The following is a 22,359-nucleotide window of genomic DNA, read 5'->3' on the forward strand; positions in this document are numbered from 1 at the left end:
TCACTGGTTTGGATCAGCCAGCATCTGATTTAGTCCTGAATTTCAGGTTTCACACATTAGGGAGGCATATTGACCAGCCCGAGGGTGACTAGGAAGGTAGTCAGGGCATTATTCTGGAAAAAGCAGTTGAGGCAACTTCAGGAATTTAGTTCAAGAGACCAAATGATTGTCTGTTAGGGATCTGCAGAAAAATCCTGTCGTAGGAAAGAGGCAGGTAAATTGTCTTCTCTAGTTTCAATTTTCTGTTACTCTTTTCTTGTCTTCTGATACTTACTGTTTTAGACAACTTCTGTTGTTAAGAAGTCCTACATTTCCAGGGTGCTCATCCAGTGGTATGGTCACACTCTCATTATTGGTAGGATTTCACATACAGTATCCCCTGGATCACTGCTGAAGTAGCCAGAACTACCAATGTGACCCCTGCCTACCCAGTTACCCTTCTGCAGTCAGCCACACTAGTCCATTTCTGAACATGCTATGCAGAACCTGAGCACCCAGGCAAAGGAAAAGAAGGAAAGCGGAATGAGAGTTCTGAAGTCAAGACTGTCTGCTTTTGATCTCCAACTCTGCTGTTAACTTGCTGTATTAATCCTCCTCTTCCTCAGTTTACCCTTTTGTTATATGGAGATAATAGTTTCTAGCTCTGATCATTGTTGTGTAAAGTAAATACAAATTAGTAAATACACATTTTGAAGAGTGCTTGGTACATAGAAAGTACCCAGTAGATTTTAGCTATTATTTTCAATAGACTACTTTGTATTTTCAAAATGTTTTCATGTCTTCTATTTCATTTTAGCCTGAAAATAACTCAATGAGGAAACCATTACTATTGTCACCCAACTCCTCCCATTACAGAGACTGTGACTTAAAAACACTAATATGTTAAAACACTTCAGTTCTAGGAGTGGTATCATGTCTGTTTTGAAAAGTCATAGTCATGGGGCTTCTGGGTGGCTCTGTCAGTTAGGTGCCCAATTCTTGATTTTGGCCAGTCATGTTCTCGTGGTTCACAAGTTGGAGCCCCACATCAGGCTCTGTGTTGACAGCACATAGCCTGTTTGGGATTCTCTCTCTCTCTCTCTCTCTCTCTCTCTCTCTCTCTCTCTCTGCCCTTCCCCAGCTCACACACTCTCTCTCCTCTCAAAATAAGGAAATAAACTTAAGAAAAAAAAAAAAGAAAGAAGAGTTATAGTTCTGACATAGTCCACTATGATCAGACTATATATGTTGTTAGCTTTGTTTAGTTCGAGGTACTGTGCTTGAGAGAACCATTCACCAGGAGTCAGAGGACCAGAGGAAAAGACTAGAAAAGAAAACATTACTGTAGAAGGATCTAGTAATGTGTAATCTGTAGAAGAGACAAGTTAAAGGAAACAAAGTTTTTGAAAAAAGTATGAATAAAATATCTTTTTAAAAAGTTTTATTTCTACTTTGGCTCATCAATTTTTATTCTCCAGATAGTTTCTCTTTTAAATTCTCTTTATAATAGCCCAAGAATTGAGAAACTTCAAGGATGAGATTGTCTAATCTTCATTATGGTACTATTTTAAATCTCCCTTCAAAAGACAGGCATCAGTGATATGTATTTCCATGGACTCGTGCCCATATGGATTCTCTAGCTTATAGTTTGTTTTGATTTTGATTTATGTATCCCTGTCTCAAAGAACTTCTTAGGTATTCCTACCAAGCAGATTAATCATGTCTCTCTGCCTGAAAGAAATTTAATAGCTCTAATTATGTGTTGTTATATTTTCCTGGGAATTTATATTAATGGCTGATAACAGTATTTTATTTGTAGAAGGGAAATACTGATCTATCTTAACCAAATGATACGTTTGAATGAGGTGTTTTTTGTTAAGATAGCCAGAGCAGAGATGGAACAACCTGTCTATTTACAGACAACCGGTGAATAATTATGATACAGCTACACAATGGAAATGCTAAGCAAAGACTAAGATTAGACTTATATGTACTAATATTTTAAGAGAAAAAAAGCAAACTTCAGAAGACTGTAATATGATCCATTTGTGTGACCCAAACAACAGTAAAAAGAACTCAGAGAAACACATGTTCATGTACATAGAAAAAAAATCTCACATGCTACTTGTGCATGTTAAGCAATGGTTACTTACAGGAAAGGGGTTTGTTGAGCTAGAGGAAGAAATTGAGGACATTTTACTTGATATTATTTTAGAGGGAATCATGATTTTTATCATTTAAAAGAATTCTTTTGGGGAGGGAATGGTGAGTAAAGGTAAATGATAAGTGAGACCAGTTAAAACTGAGAAAATACTTATGTAATACCTCATTTTTTTGAGAGAGAGAGAGAGTTCTAGAGCTGAAGTGTAAGCGAGGGAGGGGCAGAGTCAGAGGGGAAGAGAGAATCTAAGGAGGTTCCATGCCCAGCGCAGAGCCAACGGGGGCATGGGGTGTGGTGCTCTGTCTCACAACTGTGAGATCATGACCGGAGCTAAAATCAAGTGTCAGGAGCTTAACTGACTGAGCCACCCAGGTGCCCCTGTAATGTCTCATTTTTATTTTTTTTTAAATTTTTTTAACGTTTATTTATTTATTTATTTATTATTTAAAAAAATTTTTTTTAACGTTTATTTATTTTTGAGACCGAGAGAGACAGAGCATGAACGGGGGAGGGGCAGAGAGAGAGGGAGACACAGAACCGGAAGCAGGCTCCAGGCTCTGAGCCCTCAGCCCAGAGCCTGACGCGGGGCTCGAACTCACAGTCCGTGAGATCGTGACCTGAGCTGAAGTCCGACGCTCAACCGACTGAGCCACCCAGGCGCCCCCACGTTTATTTATTTTTGAGACAAAGAGAGACAGAGCATGAACAGGGGAGTGGCGGAGAGAGAGGGAGACACAGAATCTGAAACAGGCTCCAGGCTCCAGGCTCCGAGCTGTCAGCACAGAGCCCGACGCGGGGCTCGAACTCACAGACCGTGAGATCATGACCTGAGCCGAAGTCCGATGCTTAACCGACCAAGCCACCCAGGCGCTCCTCATTTTTAAAACCATATCTGAAAGTCTGTTTGTATAAAAAAGTGGAAATAAGTATTGGAATTAAAAATTTTTTTTTATTTGTTTTTTGAGAGACAAAGACAGAGTGTGAACAGGGGAGGGGCAGAGAGTGAGAGAGACACAGAATCCAAAGCAGGCTCCAGGCTCTGAGCTGTCAGTACAGAGCCTGACATGGGGCTCGAACTCACAAACCATGAGATCATGACTTGAACCAGAGTCGGACACTTAACCGAGTGAGCCACCCAGGCGCCCCAAGTATTGGAATTTTTAAGTGTAATGATTTTCTGTTTGTTTATATATACTTTATTTTAAAAAAAGATGGCAAGGGGTGCCTGGAGGGCTCAGTTGATTGAGCCTCTGACTCTTGATTTCGGCTCAGGTCATGATCCCAGGGTCTTTGGATCAATCCCCACATCAGACTCTGTACTGAGCATGGAGCCTGCTTAAGATTCTCTTTCTCTGCCACTCTGCGCCTCTCTCTCTCTCTCTCTCTCTCTCTCTCTCAAAAACAAACAAAAAAACCCATGATACCTCTAATTCACAGATTCATAGAGGTAGTAACTATAAAACTGATGGTACACAGAGCAATCTTATCACAAAAAGTAGAATATCCAGACATGAAATGTTGCCTGATATGATACCGTATGACATATCGTCTATGAAACATTCTTGCGAAAGAAGTTTCATGTGAAAGAGGAAAATATAGATAGGCGCAAGTTAAATAATCACACAGGAAAGACAACAACTAACAAGGTCTCTTCAACAAGTCCGTCAGGTGAAAAGAGAAAAAAAGGAGAGAAGAAGACCCTTGTACATTTAGGGAGACTTAATGGCACAAGAACAAAAGTACTGATCCTGACATCCAGTGAACCAGTGTTAGGAAGTTTTTTTTCAGCCAATGATGAGATGTGAATATTGGCATGGGTAATAGATGGATATACCCCTATTCTGTTAGATGCACTAAGTTGGGGGTTTTGAAAGAAAATGCCCATAATTTTTAGAGATACCTGTGGAAGTGTGTGTGGGCGAACTGTTACAATGTCTTGAATTTGCTGCAGAAATCTTTAGTGGGAAAAGGAAAAGATAGATGGCAGAGGCCAGGGTAGCAAAGTCTTAATAATTAGTGGTTGTTGAATCTGGGTGATGATTACATGAGTGTTCAAGTGCTGAAAAGATCATAATATTTTTATCTTATGAAGCCATTTTTGTAACTGTTTCTAGAGCAAGAGGCTGAAGGAAGAACTTGAATAGTATATGGAGCTTGTATGGACTGAGAAAAGGTTACGCTTGAGTCTTTTGAAGAAATTGTTAAATGGAAAGAGAAGTATCCTTTGTTATCTCTTGAGCCAGCTTTTAATAGGATTCTTCTCCTAGTTTGGCAGAGGAATAAGTCTGGCTTTATTCAGAATGCCTGTGTGCCCTTGCACGTAGGCACACACATACACACACACACACACACACACACACACACACACACACACACACACACGATTTTCTGACTTGGGACAACTCCAGGAACCTAGAAACTCATTCAGCATTAAGCTGGAGTGGGGTGACCAAGCATCACAGTTTGCCTCAGATGAATGGGCTTCCTGGGATCAAAAAAATCTTGGGCAAAGCAGGATGAGCTAGTCACCCTAGTCTAGGAAAGTCTAGAGGATTTGATAGAGGTCAAACTGGGCCTTCATCTTAATGAAAACTGAAATACATTATATATCATGAAGTTAGACAGCTGTCTGATAACTTACATCATGGCTTCACAGTTGTGGTTTTGTTCTTTCCTAGGGAACGCATCAAACATCATGCAGGCATGTGTTGAAATGTAGGTGTAAATCTCTCACATAAATTTAAAGTCTCATTCACCAAGCTGGATCATTCATGTCCTCTGTTCCCTTTTAGTAATGTAAATCAAAAGTTGACAATAACTTTGATTTTGTTAACACTCTACTAAATATAAGGGACTATGTTAAGCCTTCAAACGTAAAATTAAGATATATTCTCTGTTCTCACGAGCTCACGGTGGATTAGAGGAGACAAATAATTACTGTATGTTATTTTGTGACAAGTGTTACGGTAAAAGATTGTGGCAAATGGTTTTAGGACCAGTCTTTGGCAATCTTTTTTTGTATTTTATTTGCAAAAGTATTCTACAAAGACAAAACAAGAGGAAAAAAGAGAATTATTTGGAGTATTGGTATTTTGGAATCTCGTTTTAAAATCTCGTTCAAAGGATGTCCCAAAGTTTGTGCTTCATAAAAATAGAATAACAGTCTTAAGAAATTAAGAATTAATGTTTATATTTTATGCTTTTGAGATGAACGGTGTTACAAAGATTGGGATGTTTTGTGTGATAATGGTGAACTTCAAAAGCTTTCTCAGCACTGTCAGATCAAGGAACCCTTTCCCCTGTACCCAGAAGTCATTTGTGAGAGAGCAGTATGGGTTTTGTGTTAAAATATAAATGCTAAAATTCCTTTGGCATTGAACATTTGTAATAATGCATTTAAATCTTGAGACATGGTTATCATGATTTCTTTGCTCAATGGAAAAAAACAAGATTTAGAAATTAAATTTTTATATTCTAGGCACGTAATAATACATCAGTCCCTGAAAGCTCATAGCTGCCTTATGGATCCCTAAGATTCTTCTTTTTAATATTTAACCCTCAAGAATATTTTGTCTTTTCATTGTTGTTTTGATTTGTTAAGAAGTTGCGTGAAATTCAATTTAAATGGGAGAATATTTTGTTACTAGTTAATTTCTCCAGAAGGTATTTCACTTATTAGTATAATCTAATTCCCATTCATTTCAGCTAATTAGTAATTAGGGTATTTGAGCCATGTGGAGTGAACCAGGGAAAGCAGAGTAAAAGATGATGTTGGAAAGTTGAAGAGTAGTGATAGGAGAGATTCCCTATGGTCTTCCAGATCATTGTATAGACTTAGCTTTTACGTCTGGTGAGATGAAGAGCCACTGAAGATTCTGAACAGGGGACTGGTGTATCTAACTGGTATGTTACAACAGGATCACTCTGCTGCTATGTTGCATGAACTCTAAGGGGATTCTTCTGGAAGCCAGAATGCCAAATAGAAGGCTGTTGCCACTCAGCCAGCTGAGAGAGGATGGTGACTTAGACCAGGCCAGTGACCGAGCAGTGACTAGATTCTGGAGATGTTTTGGAGATAGTGCCAACAGAAATACTCTGATGTGGTGAGCATCATGTGTGAGAGAAGGCTGGTACTCAGGAAGAACTCAGGGTTTTGGACCTGAGTAAGAAAAAGGATAGAGTTGGTATTAACAGCAATAGGAAATTCTTCAGAGTAGGTTTTGGAGGGAGTACTAGGAGCTCAGTTGTGGGCCTCAGCATGAGATGTCTCCAGCATGTCCTTGTGGTGACGTCAAGTAGGAAGTTAGATTATGAGAGTCAGGAGTTCAGCAGAGAGACTGAGCTGGAGATATGACTGAGAAGTTGTCAGTGTACGAATGTTATTTGAAGCCACAAGACTGCATGAGGTCACCGAAGAATGATATTGGTAATGAAGAAAAGAGATCTAAGGATGTAGTCCTAGAGTACTCCAGTGTCAAGAAAATGAGGAGCACCCAGAAACAAAAGACTAAGGAGTAACCAGTGAGGAAGGTGTCTAGGTATCCTAGAAACCAAGGGGAAAAATATTTCAAGAAGGAAGAGAGGTGATCGGCTACATCAAATAGTGCTGACAGGTAAAGTAAGGTGAGGACTGACAAATGACCACTAAGAGATAACTTCTAAGCATATAAGATACTTGATAAGGTGATAAGTTGTCACTACTGTTTATTGGGCTTTTTCTGTGGGATACTGTATTAGGTGCTTTATACAGTTTTCTGTAACCCATTAAATAGCTTTATATGGTAAGAATTACAGTTCTCATTTTATAGATATTGGAAGCCAGGGCTCCAAGACACTGAGACATTTGTCCAAAACTATATACCTTGTAAAGTTGCAAAGCAAGAATGCAAACCCCAAATTTAAAAGGCTTTACTTTTATCCTTATATTGTACTGCTGGACTTACAGTAAGGTTGCCACCACAGTTTTTTAACAGGGTTTTCACCTGACGTTACTTTATGCATTTATGTGTAGGGTAAGTTAAAGCTATCTTACATGCTTTATTTTGTGCTGCAAATTTAAATCATAAAAGGCAAGGGTAGATATATATGTTTGGTTTTTTTTCCTGTGGCCTGATTCCAAGAAGGAAACTTTGAATTAGGAGATTTCTTTCAGTAAAGATTCTTTTTTCCATACACATTTTACAATATGAAATATCAGTAATAACGTTCTCTATGGCAGAGAAAAGTTTTTATATTTGCAATTGTCCCATATTTTATCACTCCTCAGGCTGACTTTTAAAATATTCCAACAGATGGGGCGCCTGGGTGGCGCAGTCGGTTAAGCGTCCGACTTCAGCCAGGTCACGATCTCGCGGTCCGTGAGTTCGAGCCCCGCGTCAGGCTCTGGGCTGATGGCTCAGAGCCTGGAGCCTGTTTCCGATTCTGTGTCTCCCTCTCTCTCTGCCCCTCCCCCGTTCATGCTCTGTCTCTCTCTGTCCCAAAAATAAATAAACGTTGAAAAAAAAATTTTAAATACTCCAACAGAAAAATCAGTTTTAAGAATCCATCTAAGGTGTGCAAACTAACGACGATTGCTGGCCTCTGTATGATGATGTCTTAGATATTTGCTTCTTGTGTTTACTAGTTTACAACCACCGCAAAATCAAGGAACATGTGTGAATATTTTGCAAACGGGTTTTCTTTATTTTTTCAAAGCCTAAATTGCACTCTGTTAATTATCCTAGCATTTAGAAAATTACTTTTATCATTACTTGGCCATTTCGCAATTGTAAAAGCATAAAGTGGGCACTGTGTGTTAACCATGCACTAAATTTAGTCTTAGGCCATATGATTTTAATTGCTTTGCGTCAGAAAATAGTATTTGGTGTGTATTGTTTACCATCTAGCTAACCGTTACACCTACTGAACTTCTTTCTAGAAGAAAAACCTCTGGGCTCTTAGTAGTGTAAGCTTGTTTAAACCATCCTTGGTTCTTAATTTGTACTTTTTCTTTTTGCTTTGTACCCTTTCCTCAAATTTATTGCATGCATTTACAGATTTGTATGTGCCTTCTAGTGATACGATTCAGTTTACATAATTAGCATCCGCATTATGGTGACTACTTGGAAAGTCTCATCTAGCTTATTCTGTACTTACTCTCCCTGCAAAGTTATATACTCCCTTGGCTCAGCTACCCCTACTGAGGCACTGCTACCATTTTGCTAACTGACACTCTCATTATCTCTCTCCCTCTGCGATCTTCAATTCAGGTCTTCCGCTGTTAGTTTGGCCCCCACCCCCAGTTTATTCTCTGTGGAATAGCTAGAGCGATCTTTCCCAAACTGCAGTCTTACATAATTTTCTGCTTCACATTCTTGAGGGGGTTCCCGTTGTTCTTAGAGCCCCCCCCCCCCAATCTCATACACTGAATTTAGCCACTGAAGTTTCTTTAGTTCCTCCGTGTCCTCTGGGTGTTAATATGTGCTCTTCATACTACCTGGAATAAAGTTCCCCATCCTTTTGCCTCAGGGATTTATGTTTATCCTCCAGTCTCCCCTCAGGAAGCAGTTCTGAGAATCTTTCCTAAGCCCAGTCCCTTCTGCTAGCCTCCAGAGTGGGTTAGGTATGCAGCCTCTAGCCTCTCCTGACATCTTGAACTGTTTGTCACATTTAACGGTATTTGATGAGCACTGGGTGTTTTATATAAGTGAGGAATCACTAAATTCTACTCCTGCAACCGATACTATACTATATGTTAACTAACTTGAATTTAAATTAAAAAAAAAATAGTATTTGCTTTCTCTAGTTGATTCCTCAGAAGCTAGGCTTTTGTTTCTTCATCTTCTGTCCTTCTGAAGAATTAGTATGTATGTATTTCATTTAGGGACTCATGTTTTGGAGGAAGAAGACTGATCAAGGCAAAGTATCGAGCCTTTCTTGTTTACCATGCTACCCCTAGCACTTAACATACTGCAAGATACACTGCACATGCTAAAATATTTTAAATGAATGCCAGTGATAACTAAATTTGTGTTCAGCCTTCACCTCTCCTGAATTCTAGTTGGTCCCATGATCACTAGGGTATCAGGCACCTCAGATTCATAAACCCAAACGTCTTCCTCTTCTCTCCTCCCTTCCCCGCCCTGACCTACATCCTTCTTTTTTTTCATCTGTCACTGACATTTCCAAACTGGAACTGCTGTATCCCTTACTACCTGCATCCGTCAGTTATCAGACTCTGTCACTTCTGCTTTCTAATAGTTCTTGACATTACTCATTCCTCAACTCTTGTTTTTTCCACAACTGCTTTATTTCAAGCCTGTCACTTCCTGCCTTGTCAACTACAGAGCCTTCTACTTTACCTGATCACAGCAGTTTAGAAACTAAGTACGTAGCCATTTTGAAAGCATTATAAATAATTTTTAGTCTCACTGATTTGTAAAAATCCAGAAACTAAATATTTTTTCTTCTGATTAATTCTTCTAAATAAACAGTTAATGTGTGTGTGTGTGTGTGTGTGTGTGTGTGTGTGTGTGTGTGTGTGTATTCATCTACTTAGGGACTTTGTTCATTTTCAAGAATCAGAAAAACTATTATTAAATCAACTGTATACAAATAAAATTTTGTAAAAGATTCTTAATATGAAAAAGGGAAATCTTTTTTGTGCATCAGTAATGAAGGTGTCACTTTTTTCGTATAATATTAAATGTCAGCTATGTCCTATAAAAGAGCTTACTGACTTATTGACCAGTCATCCAGAGCAGTCACTGTCTCTAGAGGAAGCTTCCCAAGTGCAGTATAAAGTTCAATTAAGTCCTGAAAGTGGGCCAAGATGGAGTAATAGGGACTAGTTTTACTTTCCCTCTTGAAACAATAAACACACACACACACACACACACACACACACACACACAAATGAAATCTATGAAACAGTGGTTTTCAAAAATTGGACATCATGCAGTACGTATAGTGATCCCTGAGAGATAAACATTAAATAAGCTGAGCTGTGTGACTGCTCTGGCTTACTGCCAAGAAAACATTTCCAGTCCTTAAACAGGAAAGGGGAAACCCAGGAGGAGCCCCGTGGTCTCCCTGAGTTGAGAAGGTGGAATTAGGAGTTTAGGGAGACCATGGGGCAAGAGTTAGCAGGTTGGAGACCAGCGAAAGGAGAGCTCCAGAGATCTGCAAAGGGTCCCCTTACAGTGTTCAGCTGAGTACTGATTTGATATAAGTATGAGGAAACCACGAGAGGCAAGAGAAGAACCACGGAAAAGAGGATTAGAGGGAACAACTCTGGCAGGTCACATAGCATCTGTCACTGTGTCTGTTGCTACCAGCCAGAGTGGACAAACCTCTTAATTCACCAGATATCATAAGGTACTCAGAAGGGTAATAAATACCTCACTAGGAGAGAAAAATTACTCTTAGACTTAAAAAGCTGCTCTGGGCCTGTTTAACAAAGCTTAAAAACAAGCTTGGAAAGCAACCTAAGATATGTATCTTTGGAGTCCCCGAAGGAGAGAATGGCGGAAGAGAGGGCAGAAAAAATACATGAAAAAATTATAGCTGAAGGTTTTCCAAATTTGGTGAAAACTATACAGCACAGATCTAAGAAGGCCAGGAAGCCCCGAGCAGCACAAAGGAGAAGGAGGAGGAAGGAAAGGAGGGGGAGGAGGAGGAGAAGGGTATACCAGTATACTTCACAGTCAAATTGCTTGGAGCCAGTGGTAAAGAGAAAATATGAAAGCATCTGGAGGAGAAGCTACCTGTATAAAAGAATAAACATAAGCATGTTGGCAAATTCCTAGTCCAAAATGATGCAAACCAGAAGGTAGCAAAGCAACATCTTTAAAATCTTAAAGAGAGGGAAAAACAGTTTTAAAAATAACTTGACATCTCCTGTCAGTATCATCTGCTAGTAACATTTGACCCGTGTCCGAAAGTGGAAACATGAATGGGCAAGGTGTTTGATGATACAGAGATTTTAATCATCTATTTTGGTACGACATTTTACATTTTGAAAGTGCTTATGTATGGGAGAAAGCTTGCTTTTGGCACATTTTGGAGGTAGCTAGGATGGGTGATTTTCTCTCTATTTTATACATGAAGAGGCTGAGATGTATAGGTAATATGACTTTCACAGTTTCATAAGACCCAGAAATAGAATCAGGCTTCCTGACTTCCTCTTCAGGACTCTCTTCTGACCTACTCCCATCTCCTCACTATTAGCTGTGTACTACTCAAAAATATTTCCTAAACTTAGAGGCTGTCAGAATATACCACATGCCTTGAAGTGATTGTTTTGTATCTTGACGTTTGCAGTACATGAAGAAAAGAAATTTAAAGTCTTACTAAATATCAAGGTCCAAATAGAAGACAGGAAAAAATGAGAGTACATTATGGTTGTATTAGGCCTTGTGTGAAAAGCTGTTACAGTATTTAAACTTTAAGGAAATGAGCAAAGGTAGGAAAATTGCAATGGTTGCAGAGAACCTTTTAATTAATGTTATTTCCTTTTTTTAAAAAGAGGTAAGAAGTTTGATTATTTTAATTACCATTTTAAATATGAGCAGAGATTCTTTTAATAACTTGGTTCAGATTAATGTGGCAGAAATTGGTTGCGAAGAAACTAGATTTTTTATATATGCTGCATCTAGAGTACATAAAATAGAAAAATTAAATATTATATTTCACTGCCTCTGATATAGCAAATTAACCCATTGCCAACAGCCATGTGGAATGAATATGGTCCATTGTCCTTGTTGTTGCCACTAAAGTTTCTTCAAATTGTTCTTTAGAGAGGTTTCTCAACCCTTGTGTTCAGGAGAAATTTTGAGAGCCAGATCTTTAGGGAAGTCCTTATGGTAGAATTGAGATTTAAACGCTTGAACTTGAAAAGTAGGCAAGGTTGAAGTAGAATAAGGAAGAATGTTTTGGTTATAACATGTCCTCTCAGAAACACTGAGGACAATTCCTGTTGGAAAGAAATAGGAAATAAAGTAGAGAAGGTAGGCTGGAGCTAGATTACTGAAGGCCTTAACCACAAGTAGGAGAAACCGCTGAACAGCACTGAAGTTAGAATTACCTCCTGAGGTGAGTGAACTGTCATCCAATATGCAATGTGACTTTCTCGCACTTCAACTCAATGCTTTCTGTGTATGTTAGAATGTATTGTGTTTCAGTCTACATAAGCACAGATGAAATGACAGGGCGAGGACGATTTACCTGAAGAGAGGACGTGTTTTCTTTTTCTTTTCTAGTCTACACCTCTACATCTGGCCGCAGGCTACAACAGAGTGCGGATAGTACAGCTTCTTCTCCAGCATGGTGCTGATGTTCATGCAAAAGACAAAGGGTAGGTGTATCCATCTATTCCTTTTTTGTTTTTATTAGACATTTTTTTTCTTCATGTATGTTTATTCCTGAGAAAGATAGAGTGCAAGCGGGAGAGGGGCAGAGAGAGGGAGACACAGAATCCAAAGCGGGCTCCAGGCTCTGAGTTGTCAGCCCAGAGCCGGACGCGGGACTTGAACCCATGAACCGTGAGATCATGCCTGAGCCGAAGTCAGACGCTTAACTGAATGAGCCACCCAGGCGCACCTCAGTTTATTTCCTTTAGTGGTCTCACCCATGGACTGTTATGCTTTGTTTTAGCTTCTGATACACTAAAGCTTTTGCTCACTGAACAAAGTCCTAAATCCATTTCTTTATAGCTTGTGTAGCACTTTAAGAATGTTTGCAACTTCAGTTTGACTTCATTTCCATGTTCTACTCATTAAAGATGCTTTCTCATAGTAATTTCCTAAATTAGTTCAATTTTATTGCAGTTCTGTTATTTGAAGTTAAATTTTGCTTTTCTCAATTATTGATTTTTCACTCAAATTGCATTTCAGAAAGGGAGATGAAACAAATAGAAAATTCTGATAATCCAGTAACGTAGCTGTCCTGTTCATCTGGTGTGTAAGGATCATCTTTTATTAATAAACCAAAAGCATACGTTTACAATATTCTGATTTGGTTTTTATCCTGATAAAACTTGGACATCTGAACTGAGAACATTTACAAAAGGGTTGAGGTGGGAATGGAGGGGAGAGGGACAGTTAAAAAAGCAGCGAAGCCCTTTATTTTATGAATAGGGGTTTTGGGGAACTTAGTACCGGTTTCCTATCTCGTCTTCAGAGAATAGGAATTAGGTCTGTTCCTGTGTGATGGGCTAACATTTCTCATATCCCACCTTCAGATCTAAAAGAGATTGACCTGGGGCGCCTGGGTGGCTCAGCGGTTAAAGCGTACGCCGTAGGCTCAGGTCATGATCTCATGGTTCGTGATGTTCGAGCCCCGTGTCTGGCTCTGTTGCTGGAAACTCAGAGCCGGAGCCTGTTTCGGATTCTGTGTCTCCCTCTCTCTCTGCCCCTCCCCCGCTCCACTCTGTCTCTCCCTCCCTCTCTCTCCTCCTCTCTCAAAAATAAATAAACATTACAAAAATTTTAAATAAAAAATAAAAATAAAAGAGAATTGACCTTAGTACCCAGGTAATGTAGATCCGTATTACACTCCGGTCATTGGCAGCATAAAGAAAAGAAGCCCCAGAGGGAGGAGGGTCTCTTTCACTTTGCCCCTCTCCCTGTCAGGAAACATTAGAATGAAGAAACAACTCAATACCTGAGACACTTACCAGAGAGGGAATCCATCATTTCAAATCCTCTTCTTGGTACTGTTCTGTCTCGCCTGACATGTACCCTACTGTGAATGGTGTCCCATAGTACAGGGGCACAATGCCTCATGCTCTCGTACATCTCTGTTCCCTTATGCTTGTCTGAAAACAGAGAAGTACACCACAAAAATGGGAGTCCTTGACTCATGCAGAATAAGAGTTGGATATGTAAGTCATAATAGTTTGGAAGTTTCATTCTGATGCTGGCAGTTACCTACAGAGTGAAATAAAATGGTAGGAAGTTTTCAACTCACTCTCCATTAACATTTTTCTACAAATACTTGATCTTTAAAGCATGCAGTTGTCAATTAGCTCATGTCCTTCCTTTTACCTCAATGCTTTTCTAATTGGTGTTTTTATCATATTTAAGGATTGTGTACACAAAGCACAAGATAAATACAAAAGGTTAAACATTAGCTATGCTTTGTAGCCTCTTATTAAATATTTTTAAATGCTTTTAATATAATTATATTTGGATTTATTAGTTTTTGTCTTTTAGCACTTAGATAAATGACTATATGTTGTTTGTTTGAAATTTGAGTACATTATTGCCTTTTTTTCCATTTAGCGGACTTGTGCCTCTTCATAATGCGTGTTCATATGGACATTATGAGGTCACAGAACTGCTACTTAAGGTAAAAGATGTTTTAAAACATTGGATACTGTTTGCTTTTTTTTCCCTAACTTGTCATGAGTTTTCATGTGTTGTGGGAGCCAATAAGAGTTTTAAGAAAATAAAATGTTTTTAAAAAATACTACTGTTGCCTTAAAAATGTTAAAACATTCAACCTATTTTAAATTGTCTTTAAAAGCTGAAATGAAAGAAACTAAAATGCTTATTGGCATTTCAAAGAGTCACAGCTGAAATTTACAATGAGATAAATGTCTTCTGAGTTGTACTAAGATCCAGTGAAATGATCGCTGACCTGAAACTGTTTTTCTCAATCCAGCATGGAGCTTGTGTCAACGCTATGGATCTCTGGCAGTTCACTCCACTCCATGAGGCTGCTTCCAAGAATCGTGTGGAAGTCTGCTCTCTGTTACTTAGCCATGGTGCTGATCCTACACTAGTCAATTGCCATGGCAAAAGTGCTGTAGATATGGCTCCAACTCCTGAGCTCCGGGAGAGATTGACTTGTATGTATTTATATCTCAGACTCAACATTGCTTGCTGTAAATTGAAATACATCATTTTTGTTTAGTTATGAAGACTGGTGTTTTGTCCAACTTGAATAACAACCTTCTATTCTTACACGTACGCTAGTTTGTAATCCCCCTTTCTGATCCTGCATTTTTCTTCTAAGGCTAATGAGGGTGAGTCAATCCATAGCCATTTATTGCATGCTTACTCTGTGCCAGATCCTGCAAGCACAACAGTGTAAAAACCGGGAAAAAAATTCTGAGCTCACAGAGCTTATAATTCTGGTGCTATTGAGCACTCACTATTTCCCAGGCCCTGCAAGGTTGCACAATCATGTTTGTGTTGCTTGTGTGCGTTATAGCCTAAGTGCAATCATTTGCCCCAATTTATTATTTTTTTTAAGTTTTTAAAAATGTTTTGAAAGAAAGCGTGAGTGGGAGAGGGGTAGAGAGAGGGAGACACAGAATCTGAGCAGGCTCTAGGCTCTGAACTGTCAGCACAGAGCCCGACGCGGGGCGCAAACCCACCAACTGCGAGATCATGACCTGAGCCAAAGTTGGACGTCAACTGACTGAGCCACCCAGGTGCCCCAACTTGCCCCAATTTAAATAAGATCTTTTTCAAGATTTGGTGGAAGTAATATTCTCATATATTGATATATATTACCTATTATACATATGCATGTTTTTTATTCTAACTTTAATTTTATTTTTATTTTTATTTAGAGGGAGAGAGAGACAGAGTGTGAGCAGGGGAGGGGCAGAGAGAGAGGGAGACACAGAATCTGAAGAAGGCTCCAGGCTCTGAGCTGTCAGCACAGAGCCCGACACGGGGCTCGAACTCACAGACCACAAGATCGTGACCTGTGCCTAAGTCGGATGCTTAACCGACTGAGCCACCCACACGCCACCATATGCATGTTTTTTAGATAAGCTTTTTGTCTTGGAATAGTTTTATATATATATATATTTTTTTTAATTTTATTTATTTTGAGAAAGAGAACGTGCATGGGTGTGACAGAGAGAATCCCAAGCAGCCTCTGCAGTGTGAGCCCAGAGCCCATCATGGAGCTCAGTCTTACAAACAAGGAGATCATGACCTGAGACAAAATTAAGAGTCGGGTGCTTAACAGACTGAGCCACCCAGGTGCCCCTGTCTTGGAATAGTTTTAGATTTACAGAAAATTTACAAAATTAGTGCATAGAGTTCTCATATACTCCATATCCAGTTTGCCCCTTTATTAACATCTTACATTTGTATGATACATTTGCCATAGTTAGTGAACTAGTATTGATAGATTATTAACTAAAGACCATATTCTACTCAGATTTCCTTAGTTTTTACCTAAAGTCCTGCTTCTGTTCCAGGATCTCACTCAGGATATTACACTACATTTAGTTGTCCTATCAAATACTGAGATCTGTTTAATTCTGTATGTGGGCATTGCAGGTTTAAATTCAACTAGGCATCACCTACCTACCATTTAACTCATCCTATGGTTGGTATTCTCTCTCAGGATTCTAAGAATCAGGTAACTGGATTTAAATGCCTGAGAAAATCTTTAAATGATAACTTAAGAAAAAGGCAGAGTCAAAATGATGATGTCATTTAAATTTAAGCAGATTTTAAGCTGGTTTGTATTAAAACAGGAAGACTTGCAATTTTCACTTTGTTTAAGTAGAAATTTAAACTTATTTTGGTCCTGGCACAGATAACATCGACTAGATTACAGTCCAGCACAAACCAGATTATAACTGGGCAGATGTCTTAGCAGTGAATCCTCGTAGAAATGCCTTTTTTCTCTCTCCCACTCATATGACCCTTGCCATATGTTATCTTGCATCATACAGTTCATTCTTCTATGTGCGTGTTCTATCTTCACGGTGAAATTTAAGTTCTCGAAAGACTTTTCATTTCATTCTTGTCTCCTTAGCACCCGCACAGTGCCTCATTTACCCAGTAAAAATGCGTTGATGGTATTTGTGTCTGGATCTCTCTATCTGCCCCCCTCACCCCAGCACAGTTCATTGTGAACACTGCACAGCAAGTTTATTGAATTGAATTGAACTCAAAACTTTTTTTAAATCTTTTGTTGTTGTTGTTTTTTAATTTCCTTCTTTTAGTTTATACCCTGGGCTCAGCTTTATCCTCCATGTCACCTTTGACTTATTTTTCCTTTCAAGCATTTTTCCCATTGTGAGTATTATTATGAGTTTTTATAGTGTCTTTCACTATCTGATTCCAGTGTACACATTATGACTTAACAGAAATTTATATAGTTTTGTAAAAGAAGTTCCCTGATTAGAGTACTTTTCAACCTGCTCAGTATTTCTTTTACTTTATTAAATAAGATTTCGCCAAGGAATTATCTGAAGAAAAGGATTTAACAAAGTTGGAACTTCTCTGTGATTTTCATCATCATGCCCGCTGCCTTACTCTAGACATTCACAATTAACAGAGTTCTTCTTCTTTTTTTTTTTTTTTTTTTTTAATGTTTGGGTTTTTTTGAGAGAGAGAGAGGGAGAGTGCAAGCAGGGAAGGGGCATAGAGGGAAGGAGACACGGAATATGAAGCAGGCTTCAGGCTCTGAGTTGTCAGCACGGAGCCTGAAGTGGGGCTCAAACCCACGAACCATGAGATCATGACCTGAGCCGAAGTCAGACACTTAACTGACTAAGCCACCAGGCACTCCTAACAGAGTTCTTCTTAAGAAAAGTATACAAGGGGCACCAGGGTGGCTCAGTCGGTTAAGCTTCTGACATTGGCTCAGGTCATGATCTCTCAGTTCCTGAGTTGATGCCCCACTTGGGGCTCTCTGCTGTTAGCACAGAGCCTGCTTCAGATTTTCTGTCCCCCTCTGTCTCTGCCCCTCCCCCATACTTTCTCTCTCTCTCTCTCTCTCTCTTTTTCTCTCTCAAAAATATTAAAAATTTTTTTAATTATATAATTATATAAGAAACAAACAAGATTTTTATCCTACCCATGGTTATAGCATTTTCATTTCACACTTTTTTTTCTGCTCTTCTCTCTCTTTTTTTACTGTTTCCATGAAGTGAAATGAGCAAGGTAGTTTGGATTCTGCATATATTAAAGCTGAAAATACCTAACGTAGCTTTCATTCTTGTTTCAAAATGATTTTGAAGAGGAACTTAGGGCACCTGGGTGACTTAGTTGGTTAAGTGTCCGACTCTTGATTTTAGCTCAGGTCATGATCTCATGGTTTGTGAGTTCAAGCCCTGCATCAGGCTCTGTACTGGCTGTGTAGAGCCAACTTGGGATTCTTTCTCTCTGCCCGCCACTCTCTCTCTCTCTGAAATAAACTTAAAAAAAAAAAAAAAAGAAACTTTTATGGCATCTTATAAGTATTAAGTTTTCAAGGTAAGTTTGAGTATAATTTGCAATTTTATTGCCTTCTTTTTGCTACTTAAGTACTTCCTTGAGGTTTTAAAAACAAATCTTTATGTAACCTTTGCATTTGGAGGGATCATTGTATTGTTGATAGATTTTTCCATTCTCTGTTTTTTTTAATCTTGAGTATACTATATTTTAAATTTGAAAGCCAATTTGGGCAGACATCTTTACTTTTTCCTAAAGAGCAAAGATAAGGAATATTTTATTTCTTGTTATTTGAGAAAATACTATGTCTAATTGCATTATTGCATACATCCTAATTTCGTAATTTCCTTAGTATTCTAGTCCTATTACTTATGTTTTTCGTAAATTTACCCTTATTTTTTTTTCTGAGTCACCTATCCTGAACTCAAAAGAGTAATTGAAAAAGTAGAATTGCTTATATCATTTTGATAGTCATAGAGCATTTGTCATTAGAGAAACAGCCAGTATGATTTGAATTCCATTTAACTTTCCCCAGACTGATGGCCAAAGCAAAACCATACTTTCTGTTTGAAATCCGTTCTCAACACATCACCTTCCTTTGCAGTCGGCAGGATCCTGCTCCTTACATATGGCAGTTTGTAATTCTTCTGCTTGATTTATCCCTAATTTTATCATTAACATGAAAATCTATAATTTTGTGTTTTGAAAACACTGGTTTACTTTTACTTCATTTGACCTTAACTTTGAGTTTCTGAAGTTTCAAAGTCCTATACTTTGAGGAATTTAGCAGTGATAAGGTACCACTAAACAAGAAGTTTCATAAAAATGGTTTCTCCCTGCACCTGCCATGACTTATTTTATAAATATTCACCATTCATGCAGCAAATTGAATACGTAATATACCATATACAAGCAGTGTGCTAAGTGATAGGACTACCGTAGCAAATAAGATCATGTGATCTGTCCTGTGACGTAAGGCTAATGCAAGTGCAGGGGGCTTCATAAGAAGGAATCCTAGGCCAATAATGGAGAACATCAGGTAGGCCTAACCAGAGTATCTAAACTGAGGCCTTGAGCGATGATAGTAGTTCTCTTTTTTCTTTTTTAAGTTTTTATTTAAATTCCAGTTAGTTAACATATAGTAAAATCTTAGTTTCAGTAGTAGAATTTTGTGATTCATCACAGTAATAGGAGTTATTAAGGCACATATGTTTCCATGTGTGTCTTTCTCTGTTTTTTGAGGGACAGAGGGGAGTGAGATGGGGAACTCGGGAGAGGAGAGAGGAAAAGAAAGGAATTTAGTAGCAGGCAGGTGCAAAGGCTATGTGGGCTGGCCGGGGATTGCTATGTAATATATTAGCTTACACATCATTTGCATCTTTTTAAAGAATTTCCAGCTTTTTGTCATATCAAAATACAAACCAAAACTGTAAAATAGAAAATATGACTCTAAGTTTTTAATTAGAATATTGGATTTTTATTTATGCAGTTAATTAAGAAATCACTTTTGAAGAAATCTCTTACTTGCTTATATAAATCTCTTATACAAATAATAAAATACTATTTGTTCTTCAAAAAATTTTCAGACTCTTGGCACTTCCCCTATAATTCAGTTCTTCCCTTTTCAGTGCTACAACTATTAATATTTTGGCAAATATTTCTCTAAGTGCCTTTTTTGTACCATTTCTCATATTTGGTTGTGGTGGCAATAGCAGTAGTAACAATACAAAAAACTTGGGTCAACCTGTCATACCTCTTTTGCCACTTGATTTTTCATTTAATTATGTATATTTTCATGATAGTGTGTGCAGACCTCCTTTTTTTTTAAGAGCTATAAAGTATTCCAGTGTATATATGTTTAGAACCGGCTTCCATTTGGTAGATGTTTTTGGTTGCTTGTTTTAAAACTTAGCGGGGGTAAATGTGTTTGTATGTGTGCATCTCTGTGGACTCTGAGTATAAAATCGTGTTATTTCAGAGCATACATTTTTCAAAGTTCTTCATTACCTGCACATCCTCTGCGCCTTTATCATCCTAGCATCATGTTACTGCTATTGATAAAATAGAGTAATATGTAAAATTAGTATTTTTCTTATTTGTAATCATGCTAATGATTTTTACAGATCTTAAATCTTTTATGTCAACCTTTATTTCATTGACAGATGAATTTAAAGGTCATTCTCTACTGCAAGCAGCCAGAGAAGCAGACCTAGCCAAAGTTAAAAAAACACTTGCTTTGGAAATCATTAATTTCAAACAACCACAGTCTCATGAAACTGCCCTGGTAAGATTTCATTGTTAATCCATTCCTTAGGTCTGTAATAGAAGCACAATGTACGATTTTCATTTCAGAACCCTTAAGTAACTTTCGTATCAGAAATGCCAGAAATTTCCATTTTAATGTTGGTTGCATTGATTTTTAATTTGGTTCAGGAGATGATTGCTTTCATGCATGAGAGAATAGATGTTTGCTCACCCTTGATTTGGGAATTATTTTTACCTTTGTCCTTACCCAACTGTATTCTCACAAGTCTACTTTTGTGGCCAATTCTTTCATAAAATACAAGATGTGATTTTCTCTATAGAATCTTTTTCTTATGGTTGCTAAGTAAAGACTGTTTGTCTTCTGTGGAATATTAAAAGTATTTTTAGAGATACTTGCATTATCCTTTGGAGCACTTATCCAAAGAATTATTCTTAATTTTCCAAAGAATTACTACATTCATTATAGAAAAATACGAAGATTATGAATTTTTTGTTCCAGACCGTACACATTGTTTTTTAAACAGTTCGTGTTTTTTCTTCTAACGTACTTTCAGAAAGATTAGCTGATTTTTCTTATCATTGGTCACATTAAATTTCAGGTATAGGGCCGATAAAATTATTCCTGAGTTCAGAATTGAAGCATGTGTGATGCCTATATCACAGACCTCTAAATACGCTTCAGTTAAAATTCCCACATATATCCGGTGCAAAAAAGTCAACCTGTAGTCAATACCTGCCGAAAACGACACTAAAAGAGTTATCAAACTGAAATGGGCCAGCTGTATGTACACTTAAGTACGTGCCTCTCAAACTGGTGTTCAGATATACTGAAATTATACAGCGTTATGCCGGGAGACACCCAAAGCAACAGAATAATCCTGACCTGCTTTTTGGGAGTGTTCATTTTATTCATTAGTAAGTAGGTTTTAACTCTTAAAATTTTATTTTTTTTAATGTTTCTTTTGAGAGAGAGAGAAAGTCGAGGACAGGGCGAGAGAATCCCAAAGCGGGCTCGCCACTGTCAGCACAGAGCCCAACACGGGGCTTAATCTCACAAACCATGAGATCGGGACCCGAGCCGAAATCAAGAGTCAGACACTTAACACACTGAGCCACCCAGGTGCCCCTACTCATAAAATTTGAATATAAAACATTAATATAAAACAAAGTTGAATACAAAAATCATATAAATACAGGATAAAACATTAAGCCTCTGAGAATACTTCTTCCACTAAGCTCCTTCAAGTCTATTACCTCTTGCCTATCCCTGGGCGTATAGGCTTATATAGTGCCAGGAGTGGCTCTGGGGAAGATTTTGAGAACTATTTATTTATGTAGCTGACAACCCAATGAAGGATTGAACAACTGAGGTATAGATGTTTGTACCTTTGGAGAGGCAGTATTCTATTACCTTCAAACAAGCATCGGCCAAAGGAAGAGAAACAGTCTTTCTTAATGCTTGACCTAGATAATTTTATCTTGTTTTAAAGGCCTGTGTCTTGCACTTCCAAGGTGTTTAGGGAGAATTTGATCATCTCCATGACATAAAATATGTAAACGTTTTTTGACATAACAGTGTTCTAAAGAGTCAGCAGATGCTACTTAATTCAGAATTCTCCTTTTAAATAGAAGTTTATTAACTTAGTTTTGTTTACTTTACAGCACTGTGCTGTGGCCTCCCTGCATCCCAAACGAAAACAAGTGACAGAACTATTACTTAGAAAAGGAGCAAATGTTAATGAAAAAAATAAAGAGTAAGTGCAATCGCAGAAGGAGGTGTTCGGC

General features: G+C 38.2%; 1 protein-coding gene across 1 annotated transcript in view; it reads left to right on the forward strand.

Moving 5' to 3' along the window:
* Window positions 1–22,359, forward strand: part of TNKS (tankyrase) — a 219,173-nt gene that overhangs the window by 125,574 nt on the left and 71,240 nt on the right. The window contains exons 6-10 of the mRNA XM_030312270.1: window positions 12,379–12,473; window positions 14,401–14,467; window positions 14,783–14,969; window positions 20,472–20,593; window positions 22,237–22,328. Of these exons, the coding sequence (XP_030168130.1) occupies window positions 12,379–12,473; window positions 14,401–14,467; window positions 14,783–14,969; window positions 20,472–20,593; window positions 22,237–22,328 (563 nt within the window). The remainder of the gene's footprint in view (window positions 1–12,378; window positions 12,474–14,400; window positions 14,468–14,782; window positions 14,970–20,471; window positions 20,594–22,236; window positions 22,329–22,359) is intronic.

This window comes from Lynx canadensis, chromosome B1 (genome assembly GCF_007474595.2).
Source record: "Lynx canadensis isolate LIC74 chromosome B1, mLynCan4.pri.v2, whole genome shotgun sequence".
In the NCBI taxonomy this organism is placed as follows: Eukaryota; Metazoa; Chordata; class Mammalia; order Carnivora; family Felidae; genus Lynx; species Lynx canadensis.